Source organism: Trichomycterus rosablanca, chromosome 16 (assembly GCF_030014385.1).
Source record: "Trichomycterus rosablanca isolate fTriRos1 chromosome 16, fTriRos1.hap1, whole genome shotgun sequence".
Classification (NCBI taxonomy): domain Eukaryota; kingdom Metazoa; phylum Chordata; class Actinopteri; order Siluriformes; family Trichomycteridae; genus Trichomycterus; species Trichomycterus rosablanca.
In genome coordinates, this window is record NC_086003.1 from 587,501 (window position 1) to 600,355 (window position 12,855).

Genomic DNA, 12,855 nt, shown 5'->3' on the forward strand with positions numbered 1-12,855 from the left:
GCGTCGGAATTGTACGTGACGGTAAACATCAGGGGCGGCGGCGGCGCGGACATGGAGAGATGAAGTCGGCGTACAGCCTGCAGCGGGCTCTGGCTCAGCCCGTGAGAATCTGCGTGCAGGATTATCATCTCTCCATCCTGGACCACCTGGTAGGAGAAGCTGCTCTTCTGTACTCGTACACTCGGGAACGGGAGGGCGGGTGGGATTGGGGTTCCGTGTTCTTGTGCGAGTGCTAGAACAGGTGATTATTCACATTCCAGGAATCATCCAAAAAATAAAAGGCAGTTTGGATCGAGTTCCATTTCATTTATATTCCTTTAGCTCTGAGGTAATGAAACCTTTCACACCCGGCGTGAGGGATGAGTGGTTGGCGTGGTTGGCGTGGTTGGCGTGGTTGGCGTGGTCGCCCCGTCTGGCTCTCTGATGTTCCACCCGCTTTGTTTGAGGAACACATGAAACCTGGCGTGGTTGGTAGCTGAACTCTCTCCTGTTGTGTGTGGTTCTGATGACCTTTGTTGTTCCTCTCGTGTCTCTGAACGCTCTTTGTTGGAGCTCAGAATAAACGGAGCATTTGTTTTCAAACCCACAGTCGCCCGATTATCCTGTCAGACCGGGTCCGAGCTCAGAGACGCCGCCGGCCCGGCAAACGTCATCGTTTATCCAAAGCGACTTACAGTTATGACTGAATAATGATGTGAACAGTTAAGGGCCTTGCTCAGGGGCCCAGGTGGTGGGCCTTGAACCGGCAACCTTCTGAATACTAGTCCAGTACTTTACCCACTGAGCGACCACCGTCCTTCAGCAGTGATCATCAGTACCGAGTCTCCACCACGAGGACCCGAGAGGCCCCGTCTGAGCGTCATGGTATAGACGGATGCAGTTGGCTCTCTTTGAAGTACACTTCAAAGCATTTCCTGCACCTCATCAAACGTTACTCGCTACACCTGGGGGACACGAGTTTAAACGCGTACCTGGGACTCAGCCCTGAGGTTTAAGCGATTACTGATCATTAAATAAAGAAGATATACGAATAACACGGTCATGCTGCATATTCGGGAACGATTCTACTATGTTGGGAAGGATTTTCACAAGATTAAGGAGTGTGTCTGTGGGAATTTGTGCCCATTCAGTCAAAAAATGTGTTTGTTGGTTCAGGCACTGATGTGGAATTTGAAGAATTGGCTTGTAATCGGTGTTCGGTTGGGTTGAGGTCAGCGTTTTGTGCAGGACCCTGAAGTTCCGTGTCAGACCATGTGCTGGAACAGGAAGGTCCTTCCTTAAACTGTTCCTAAAAAGTAAATTATATTTTATATCATTGATTTTATACACATGTGGCTGAAATGTGTGAACTCCGGAACTGGAAAGGATGTCCACATACTTTGTAGGACTTCCGTGTGGTGTTCTTGATCAAGCCTGGTCGTGTTCTCCTGTTCTTCAAGTTCTTCTCCATGTTCTCCACGGGTATCCTCTCTCTCCTTCGAGGAGGTGTCAGCTGTTCCCTCTGTGTATGGAGTGGAAGTTCAGGGAGAACCCCGTGGTACCTGGCGCTGAGCTCATCATCATCTACAGAGGGGGTTTTTCCGTGGAAACGTCACCTACAGGTTTATTTCACAACCTTCTCCGAACGTCCGGGAGCTCACGTCACTTCTCAGAAGCTGAGGAAAAAATCCTGACGTGAACAGCGGAGCTTCTAAAGCTTCAGATGGAATTCGAGGAACTTCGCAGGAGGGTCCTGATGTAGGGTCCTGATCAGGATCGCTGTGGGTCAGGGAAGCCTGGACTATTGCAAAGCATCTCACACACTCACTCTCTCTGTGGGACCTACACAGATACAGGGAGAACATGCTCAGACCCAGAACCCATAAGCTGTAAGGTTCAAACACAAACACCTGCAATTGATATTCACTCATTCATTCTCATCAGGGTCCAGGTGGGTCCTGAGCATAGGCTACAGTACAAAGTACAAAATCGGCACCTTAAAGCTCTGATGTTTGTTGCTGGTTTTATCCAATGTGACCTACAGTACTGTGACAGTGTACAGTCTGAGCAATTCAGAGTTAAGGGCCTTGCTCAAGGGCCCAACAGTGGCAACCTGGCAGCAGTGGGGTCTGAACCAGCGACCTTCTGCTTATTAGTGCAGTACTTTAAATACAAGACTAAACAAAGAAAAAGACACAGCTGAGACTTTTACCATATGATAGTTTGAAGCTTGCTCGACTGTGGACAGTGTTAGCTTGGTGTTTGTGTAGTTCCGGAACCTTCTAACAATAGCAGACGTGTTTTGAGTGTTAAAACCCCAACATTTATTTTCTGCTCCCATATTTAGGAGCAGACGCAGTCCTCATTACTGTTGTATCCGGGCTTAGGACCTGCACTGAGAGCGCACTCACAAGTGCAAGCGCACCTCCCAGTAGATAGGCTGTTCGGCCAATCACGTCTGTGTATACGCCTGGCTGGCCGATAGCACCGATGAGATTCGAACCCCTGGATCTGAGCAGTAGTGGGGTAGTGGGGTGGCGTCTTTTAACCCTGCACCACCAGAGCGCCTACAAACTCATAAATCTCAAGACTCTCAAGCGTCCATAAACTTTTGACTGTACCTGCCATCGGCTCGTTTACAGTAAATCAGGATGGTGACTCAGTTGATGACATCAGCGCTCTTTTGATTAGCACGGATGCCAACCCATGCCAGCCACGCCAACCGCGGGCGAGATAAAAGCAGTCGGCTTAATGAGCTCAGCAGCACTTCCAGCCGTGTGTGTGTGTGTGTGTGTGTGTGTGTGTGTGTGTGTGCGTGCTAAGAGGTTGGGGAATGCCGACGGTGACAGGGACAGAGACGTGGCGCGCCCGGGGACGGCGGGGACTGTACGAGGACGCCCGATTCCTACCGACGTGTTAGCGAAAGCCGCGGGGTGACGGAGACGCGCGTCTGTGTTCGGATTAGCACAGCTGGAACATTCCACAGATGTTTGTTTTGATCTTTGGTCGGACTTTTAGCACTTTGGAAAATTATTGCGACATTTACCCCCCCCCCCCCCACACACACACACACACTTCATAACACACACACACACACTTGATAACACGCACACACACACACTTCATAACACACACACACACACACTTCATAACACACACACACTTCATAACACACACACACACACTTCATAACACACACACTTCATAACACACACACACACACACTTCATAACACACACACTTCATAACACGCACACACACACACTTCATAACACACACACACACACACTTCATAACACACACACACACTTCATAACACACACACACACACTTCATAACACACACACACTTCATAACACACACACACTTCATAACACACACACACTTCATAACACACACACACACACTTCATAACACACACACACACACACTTCATAACACACACACTTCATAACACACACACACTTCATAACACACACACACACACTTCATAACACACACACACACACACACACACACACTTCATAACACACACACACACACACATGTTTAATACTGAGTCATTAAATTCCACCACTGAACCATTATCTAAACTGAATGACTGATTTTGCAAGCTTGGAAAGTGCAACCCAAACTAAATTAGAGCTGCTTTAAAGGTACACACACACACACACGTACACACACACGTACACACACACGTACACACACACACACACTTCATGCTTGATGCATGGATCAGTCCTGCAGAGCGAACATGTTCCCAACTTGCATTACTTTAGTAATTAGCAAGCAATTTGCACACACACACACACACACACACTGTTTTTCCCACTAGTTGGACCCATCTACCCCCCCCCCCCCCCCCCCCCCCCCCGGTTGCATTCCTCGGCTCTGTGATTGTGTTTTCAGTCGTGGCTCTTACCGGCAGTGGCTCGGCCCCCTCCGCCTCCGCATAACACACACCAGATGTGCGTAGTAGTCCGGCCAAAAACGTGTATGTGCGTGTGTGTGTGTGTGTGTGTGTGTGTGTGTGTGTGTGAGACTTTCACTACCCGAACAGCATCAACCCAACAGAACGTTGTTGTTTGTGTAATAGCGGGTCAGGCCTCGTGTTCCTGAATAACTGAGCGTCGCCTCGCACCGAACTTCGTGTGCCGTCACATTTCGGTGAGGAGCGACGATCGACCCAGAGCTTCATAAACACCAAAACCATGAGTCAGCAGGTCCTGGTCATGACTCCTCGCCTGTGTTTTTCACTTGAAGTAGGAGTGTAATAGCGGTGCAGAGGTTCAGTCGGGAAGAACTTCAATTCAATTTGCTAAATACAAACAATAAAGTGCAAGAAAATAACCTCTGATATTGATTAAATGCAGGGTTCTGGGGACCGGGGTTTAATCTCTGCCTTGTGGTAGATGTTTTGCTTGTCCTTTGTGTGTGCAGAAGGTGGATTAGCTGCTCTACATTCATCCTAGGAGGGAGCGAGTGCATAGAATAGAACACCTTTATTTGTCATATATACATACACAGACATACAGTACAACGAAATTCTTTCTTTGCATATCCCAGCTTAGGGTGTCCCGTACTGCCTTGGAGCAGACAGGGTTAAGGGCCTTGCCCAAGGGCCCAACAGTGGCTGCATGGCAGAGCTGGGATTCGAACTCTCAACCTTTCAGTTGATAGCCCAAAGCTCTACTAACTAGGCTACGACCGTCCCATTAATGTACGTGGGTGCGTTTTATTCTTTATTGAATTGACACTGTTTTGCACCTTGTGTTATGGAGCGGTAAAGGACCCACCGTGACACTGACCATGAGAAAGTATAAATGAATGAATGATTCAGTTATGGTAGGTGAAATAGTGCTGCAGGTATTATCGGCGTCTCACCACAACTTTGTACTGTAGCCAATGCTCAGGACCCACCTGGACCCTGATGAGAATGAATGATTGATTATCAATTGCAGGTGTTTGTGTTTCAGCCTTACAGCTTATGGTTTCTGGGTTTGAGCATGTTCTCCTTGTATTATCTGTGTAGAGTATGTGTGATGCTTTGCAATAGTCCAGGCTTCCCTGACCCACCGCGATCCTGATCAGACCCAGGATAAAGCGGTTAATGCAGACGATCAAGTTACGGATTGTTCGTTTAACTCAGCTGAATCAGTGAGTTAAGGATTCGAATCATTGTAGTGCTGCTATTACATTGTATTGTGAGTCGACTCACTAAAAGGAATCATTTTGGTTGTGGGCGTGGTATGTGCGCAAAACGGGTGTTAAAGGAAGAGCGGTGTGAGGCGAGGCTGGGCGGGGCCTGTAGGGGCTTTTCTCTGGGTAACAGTCAGATGAACGGAGCGCTACACAACGGAACGCTGCTCTGCGCGGCTCTGCGCTCACCGGGACCTTGAACACCAGGAGAAAAAGCGCCCCATTTCACCCAGCCGGATCACAGTGGATTCCTGGAGATCAGTCCCGACCGCTCATGGATCTACGCGGCGCTCTCTGAAGGATCTACCGTGGTCAGGCTTCGGACTGACCGGAGCTCCGCTTCTCGTCCTGGTCCCGTTCCCACCTCAATGACGTCATGTTCGATGCCAGCACCTGGCGGGTCCGGAGCATTTGGGACGGGGTGAAGCTCGAGGTGGTGGAACACGAGGGTCCGGTGGTTCTGCACAGCTTCACGCACCTGGACCCTGACCTGTCTCTGTTAGAGGTATATGATCACATTGCTGCACCGTTTTCACCCACCTCGACCCTGACCTGTTTCAGTTAGTGATCGCTTCTGTTAGAGGTTTATTAAGGAATACTGCACTGCTTCACCCACCTCGACCCTGACCTGTTTTAGTTAGTGACTGCTTTTATTAGGGATTTATTAAGGAATACCGCACAGCCTCACGCACCTGGACCCTGACCTGTCTCTGTTAGAGGTATATGATCACATTGCTGCACCGTTTTCACCCACCACGACCCTGACCTGTTTCAGTTATTTCAGTGATTGCTTCTGTCAGAGGTTTATTAATGAATACTGCACAGCTTCACCCACTTGGACCCTGACCTGGTATATTTAATGATTCATTCATTTATTTTTATTATAAGCTTCGTCCTGGTCATGGTCACAGTGCGTCAGTAGGCACTAGCAATGCACTAGCAAACATTGGGCAGAGGGCAGGAATGCACTCTTCATTCACTCAGAACTAGTGGCAGGTTGGAGATGCCAATCCACCTTCTGCATGCCATGTAGATGTGGGGAGAACATGCAAAACTCCTCACATACAGTGACTGGAAGCGAGACTCAATCCCAGGACAATCATGTAATATATATAAATCATACGTATGCACTAGAGGGTCAAAAGTACGTGGACACCATGAGACCATGAGCATTATTATAGAGTTCCTTGTCCCCGCCCCTTCCTTTGCGGCTACAACAGTCTCGACTCCTTTGGAAAGGCTTTCCACAGGATTTTGTAGTGTGTGTGTGTAAATTTGTGACCACTCAGTCAAAACATCGTTGGGACAGGAAGGCCTAGGCTTGCAGCAGACGTTCCAATTCATCCCAGAGGTGTTCAGTGCAGGCTACTGGGGTTTCTCCATACTAACTGGTATGCTCTTCTGCTCGAGCACAACTGTAGGTACGGATCTCTGTAATTTAGAGGGCCGTCCACATACTTTTGACGAGCTGTGTGTTCATCAGTGGACTTCTTCTGATCACAGGACACTTTATATTCTGGAGTGAGAGGTTTAAAATTCCCAACAACACTGCTGCACCTGCTACACTCATACCCAAAACAGCACATTACCATGTCATTACCGTGTTAGTATCACATTACTGGTTTTACATTTTCAGCATTTAGCGGACGCTTTTGTTCAGAGTGACTTACAATTGAGGGTTAAGGGCCTTGCTTAAGGGCCCAACAGTGGCAACCTGGCTGTAGTGGGGGGTTGAACCAGCGACCTTTCGATTACTAGTCCAGTACCCTAACTGCTAGGCCCTACTGCTGAACTGTACTGCTGAAACTGCTCCACCACCCAAACATCATCTGGTCATCAAGGGCAGGTGTAGCCTAGTGGTTAAGGTACTGGACTAGTAATCAAAAGGTCGCTGGTTCAAGCCCCACCGCTGCCAGGTTGGGCCCCTGAGCAAGGCCCTTAACCACCCTCAATTGCTCAGTCACAGTACTGTAAGTCGCTTTGGATAAAAACGTCCGCTAAGTGCTGAGAATGCAAATGTAAATATAAATGGTCAGCTGGAGGTCATGCATGTGCAGAGCAACATCTGGAGCTCCAGTCAGTAATTGTATAACCACACGTTCCATCTGTATGGAGGTGCGGCTTCTAAAATAATCAATGGACGTCTGTACCAGATAGGCGTTCCTAATAAAGTGCTCAATGTGTGTGTGTGTGTGGGGGGGGGGGGGAATGAGTAATCATATCTAATTCAGTCTGAGTGCTTCCTGAGTGACACACACACACACACACACACACACACACACACTCACACACACACACACACACACTCACACACACACTCACACACACACACACACACACTCACACACACACACACTCACACACACACACACACACACTCACACACACACACACTCTCACACACTCACACACACACACACTCGTGCTGGAGAACTGAACACTCAGGTTCTTTCCCCATCGTTGGGTGGCATCAGATCGTCTCATTGTGTTCGGTTGAATAAAAGTGGCGCTGTGTACACACCCTGGGTGTGTGTGTGTGTGTGTGTGTGAGTGTGTGTGTGTGTGTGAGTGTGTGTGTATGTGAGTGTGTGTGTGTGTGTGTGTGTGTGTGTGTGTGAGTGTGTGTGTGTGTGTGTGAGTGTGTGTGTGTGCTGTAAATCACAGGCAGATTTTTCCTTTCAGTTTGAGCAGGAAGATTATAGCTTTCCGTTTACCGTCTCCTCCACACACACACACACACACACACACTCACACACACACACACACACACACACACACACACACGTGTTCTAAAGTTCGACGTGTCCAAAGTGAACATTCTGCTCTGATCTTTCTCTGAACTGACGCTCACTGGATGTTTTTTGTACAGGTTATGATAGCCAGATTCGTCGGATCTCTTTCGATTGGAGAATCGGATGGATGGGCGGGTGTACGGGTGTTCCTAATAAAGTGTGGAACGCCACTTTGCTCAAGGCTTTCGGGTGGCACAGTGGTACGTTACGCCAACCCGGGTTCAAATCCCGAGCTGTGCTATCAGCCGGTCGGGCGCCTGCATGCAGACATGATTGTGACTGTGTGATGTCATGTGATGAACAGGTTCGACGTCCAGGATACAATTACTGACTGGAGCTGCATATGTTGCTCTGCACATATATGACCTCCTCAACAGTAGGGCCTAGCGGGTAAGGTACTGGACTAGTAATCGAAAGGTCGCTGGTTCAACCCCCCACTACAGCCAGGTGGCCACTGTTGGGCCCTTGAGCAAGGTCCTTAACCCTCAATCGACTCTTGGTCAGATCACAGGTGGCGTATGACTCACCTAGACCCTGACCGGGTAACAGAAAATAGAATTACTGTGGCGGTAAATTATGGTAGCACAGTACTGCTGGGATCAAGGGTTCGAATCCACAGTGGTGCTGTCAGCCGGTCGGGCGTCTACATACACACACACACACACACACAGGAAAGCCTGACCCACTGTGACCCTGACCAGGATAAATCAGTAGTGAAACATGAACCTGAAACGTATTTGTGCTTCGTTAAGCGTTTTCCACGTTTCCTTTCGTCTCTGGTTGTGTGTGTGTGTGTGTGTGTGTGTGTGTGTGTGTGTGTGTTTGGCGGCTGGTGAACTCCTTCCACACGTTCAGCCCTGACTTGGTGAATCAGACTAGCGTTAGCATGGCGGCCGCTGGCGGGTAGAAACCCGGGTTATTTTGAGCAGGACTGAGTAATACAGGAACCTCAGGGCTTATGGGATATCAGGAGGAGACTGGATCTCTCTCTCTCTCTCTCCCAGAGTCTCTTTCTTGTTTATCCGCCACACACACACACACACACACACACACACACACTCACCTCAATAACACACCAGCGCTTGAGAAAACGATCCGCTCGTTTCTGGGAAATCGCTCGGCTGGATGAAATCATTCCATCTTTGTGTTCGTGATTCCTGCAGACGGAGGGATGAAGCCAGACCGGGTTGCCAAGCTTCACAAAAACCCTCTCTGAGTTATTTATCAAGAAATATATATATACGTATATACACACTGATCAGCCATAACATTAAAACCACTGTCCATGTTATCAGCTCCACTTACCATATAGAAGCACGTTGTAGTTCTACAATTACTGACTGTAGTCCATCTGTTTCTCTGCATGCTTTGTTACCCCCTTTCATGCTGTTCTTCAATGGTCAGGACCCCCACAGGACCACCACAGAGCAGGTATTATTTAGGTGGTGGATCATTCTCAGCACTGCAGTGACACTGACATGGTGGTGGTGTGTTAGTGTGTGTTGTGCTGGGATGAGCGGATCAGACACAGCAGCGCTGCTGTAGTTTTTAAACACCTCACTGTCAGTGCTGGACCGAGAATAGTCCACCAACCAAATATATCCAGCCGACAGCGCCCCGTGGGCAGCGTCCTGTGACCACTGATGAAGGTCTAGAAGATGAGCGACTCAAACAGCAGCAATAGATGAGCGATCGTCTCTGACTTCACATCTACAAGGTGGACCGACTAGGTAGGAGCGTCTAATAGAGTGGACAGTGAGTGGACACGGTGTTTAAAAACTCCAGCAGCGCTGCTGTGTCTGATCCACTCATACCAGCACAACACACACTAACACACCACCACCATGTCAGTGTCACTGCAGTGCTGAGAATCATCCACCACCTAAATAATACCTGCTCTGTGGGGGTCCTGTGGTGGTCCTGACCATTGTTGCATGCAGAAGGTGGATTGGCTGCTGTAAGTGGTGTCTAGGTTGTGCTGAGTGTGTGACGCCCTGTGATCAACCCAGGATGAAGCGGGATCTTTAAGCAGATGGTGTGTGTGTGTGTGTGTGAGTGTGTGTGTGTGTGTGTGTGTGTGTGTGTGTGTTTGAGCTGAGTCACTGTGGAGATGCTCTCCTGGGTCGTCTCGTGTTTCTGACAGGACATCGTATCCGTCTCTCTGATGCTCCAGTGGATGCGGGTATGACGAAGGAACCATCTCGACCCTCCTGTAAAGATGTGACCCTCATATACTGGTGTTCAGTGTAGCGCCAAAAGTATGTGGACGCCTGACTGTGAGCATGTCGTACATTCAATTTCAATATCATGAATCGTTTTTAGTGACGTGAATCTGCCTCGTCTTTGCAGCAATAACAGCCTTCACTCATTCGAGAAGGCGTCCAACAAGATTTGTGTCCGTTTAGTTAATAGAGCGCTTGTCCTGGCTCTCGGTCCGTTTCCCAATTCATCCCAAATGTGTTCAGATGCGTCAGGGCTTTATTCAGGTACCCTGGGTTCCGTCACGTCAAACTCAAGCCACGTGTTTACGAGCCTTCCGCAGACTGTTGCTATGATGCTGGAACAATATAATTCGTTTACTGACCGTTTTATCCTGGTCAGGGTCTATGTGGGTCCAAATCCAGCAGGAAATGCTGGGCACAAGGCAGGAACACCTTAATAAGAATGCCTTTAGGTGTCATATATACATGCACATGTGTACAGTACAACCAAATTCTTTCTTCACATATTCCAGCTCGTTTGGAAGCTGGGGTCAGAGCTCAGGGTCAGCCATCGAGCACAGAGGGTTAAGGGCCTTGCTCAAGGGCCCAACGGTGACTGCATGGCAAAGCAGGCATTCGAACTCTCAACCCACTAGGCTCCCACTGTCCTGAACAGGGTGCCAATCCGTCACAGGGACCCAATTTCCACTCAGATACAGCCAGTTGTGTCTGTGCGGACGCCTGGCCGGCTGATAGCACCGTCGCTTCTCCTGAGCGCCCTTAATATAATGATTTATTCATAATGTATCACAAGTACCTGTGAGCAATGAACTTAGCAGAGGCGTCCACAAACTTTTGACCTCATGTTCATATTTTCGGCTGGTTTCAGTCCTTCCCTCTGCCCGAGTTCTCTCTCCCCGCCTCTCCGTTCGGTCCCCCGTCTGGCCGGAATTAGATTAGACGCCTCTCGGCCGCTGTGAGATCAGACAGGGTGATTAGATTGGTTCAGTAAAAGCCCTGCAGAACTCAGAGTCCTCCATTAGTGCACCAGCAGGACCGTGACATCACTCGGCGCTCGATTCTACACCCCACGTGTCCAGCGTTTCTCCAAAAACACCTCATACACACTGTATGGCCAAAAGTATGTGGACACGCGTCTTACTTCAGGTACTACAGTCCATAAAGACACGTTTTAGTGCTGAGGAACTCTAGTGACCTGCACAGAGCACCTTTGTGATGAATTGGAATGCTGACTGTGAGCCTGGACTTCTCCACTAACCGAATCAGGAACTCGTTCAGTCGTATCCAGTTCCCTGATAATGTCCGATTTTACCTCCACTCCTGACCGAGGCGGGTTGTGGCTAACACACGCCCCCTCTGACACGTGTGCAGCACCGTACTGACCGCATCTTTTCACCTGCACCGGGCAGGTTCATACGGAGATCCGTACCATGCACGGAGAGTCACTCACTGATCTCCGTTATCCCTCGTCTCTGTGTAGTGCAGCGCCATCGATCAGCCAGCAGAGGGCGTAACTGCAGCACTTATTACTCGGGCTGCTACCTTACAGTTTTTTAATCGGTACAGAACCAAAACAAATCAGCTATTATGCTGAGGTTGTTCGGCGGGGATGGGATTGGAACCCTGAACCTTCTGATCGACAGCCCAGAGCTCCAACTGCTCCTAATGTGCAGATCAACACACACACACACAATACAGTGTGTTCTAATGTCCGGATGATTTACTCTCCCTCGTATGAGGTGCGGCGTGTTTTCCGGACGAGACACCGGTGCTGGCGTCGCTGTAAGAAACGTTTTTAACGATGTTAACGGAGGAACCGGGAGCTCTTGTAACCGAGTGCCGTTTTTCACACGGCTTCAGAAGTCGCGACTGGAAACGCGTGGGTGTGAAAAACAACAGCGGGGTGCGAACACGGAGACACAATAATTCCACGAACTGATAAAAACATTAATCCAGCGAGCGTCTGGCAAAACAAAAAGCATCTGAGCGCTTTCTTTTTAATACTGAATCTGCGTCCGGTGGTAAAATCCACTCACGTTAAAAATAAAGATAGAAATTAATATTCAGACACCACAAATGATTATTAAAGCCACTGTTTATGGTGATAGAACCGATCCCCCGCTGATTGTGGAGGGCTAAGTCTATAAAGCTCCACCTCAAACATGTTCTTTAGTCGCCGGCCACATCTTTTTGGATTCAGAGAGACACGCTGAGCTCTCCAGATCATCCGTTGCTTGTGCAGGTACCCGGACCAGCCAGCAGAGGCCGCTCTTGTGCTGGTTTATTGACCCGACGTCTTGCTGTGTGTGTGTGTGTTTCTCCAGAATGCGACTCAGGAGCTGGGCGAGGAGGTGGAGGACGGCGCCGTGTTCTCCATCTCGGTGAGGCGGGTGCAGGTACAGCCGTCGGTCAGCAAGGGGCAGCGCTGGCTGGGCGTGGACTCGGACTCGGCGCTGAGTCTGTACGAGACCAGCAAGCTGCGCACCATCAAGGCGGGGACGCTGGAGAGACTGGTGGAGTACATGGTGTCCTCGTTCAGGGAGAACGACTCCACCTACGTCACCATCTTCCTCTGCACCTACCGCACCTTCTCTACCACCAACCAGGTCCTCGACCTCCTGCTCAACAGGTACAGGGGGGCGTCTGCTGAAACACTGCAAAAC

At 49.3% G+C, this 12,855-nt stretch overlaps 1 protein-coding gene across 3 annotated transcripts in view; it reads left to right on the forward strand.

The window, feature by feature from the left end:
- LOC134330439 (ral guanine nucleotide dissociation stimulator-like) overlaps positions 1-12,855 on the forward strand; it is a 28,342-nt gene that overhangs the window by 5,221 nt on the left and 10,266 nt on the right. For 2 of the 3 annotated variants that reach the window (XM_063011577.1, XM_063011578.1), the window contains exons 1-2: positions 5,342-5,683; positions 12,517-12,821. In XM_063011577.1, the coding sequence (XP_062867647.1) occupies positions 5,555-5,683; positions 12,517-12,821 (434 nt within the window). In that variant the 5' untranslated portion in view covers positions 5,342-5,554. Of the gene's footprint in view, positions 1-5,341; positions 5,684-12,516; positions 12,822-12,855 lie in introns of those variants that run through there. The other variant, XM_063011579.1, reaches the window with a different exon arrangement.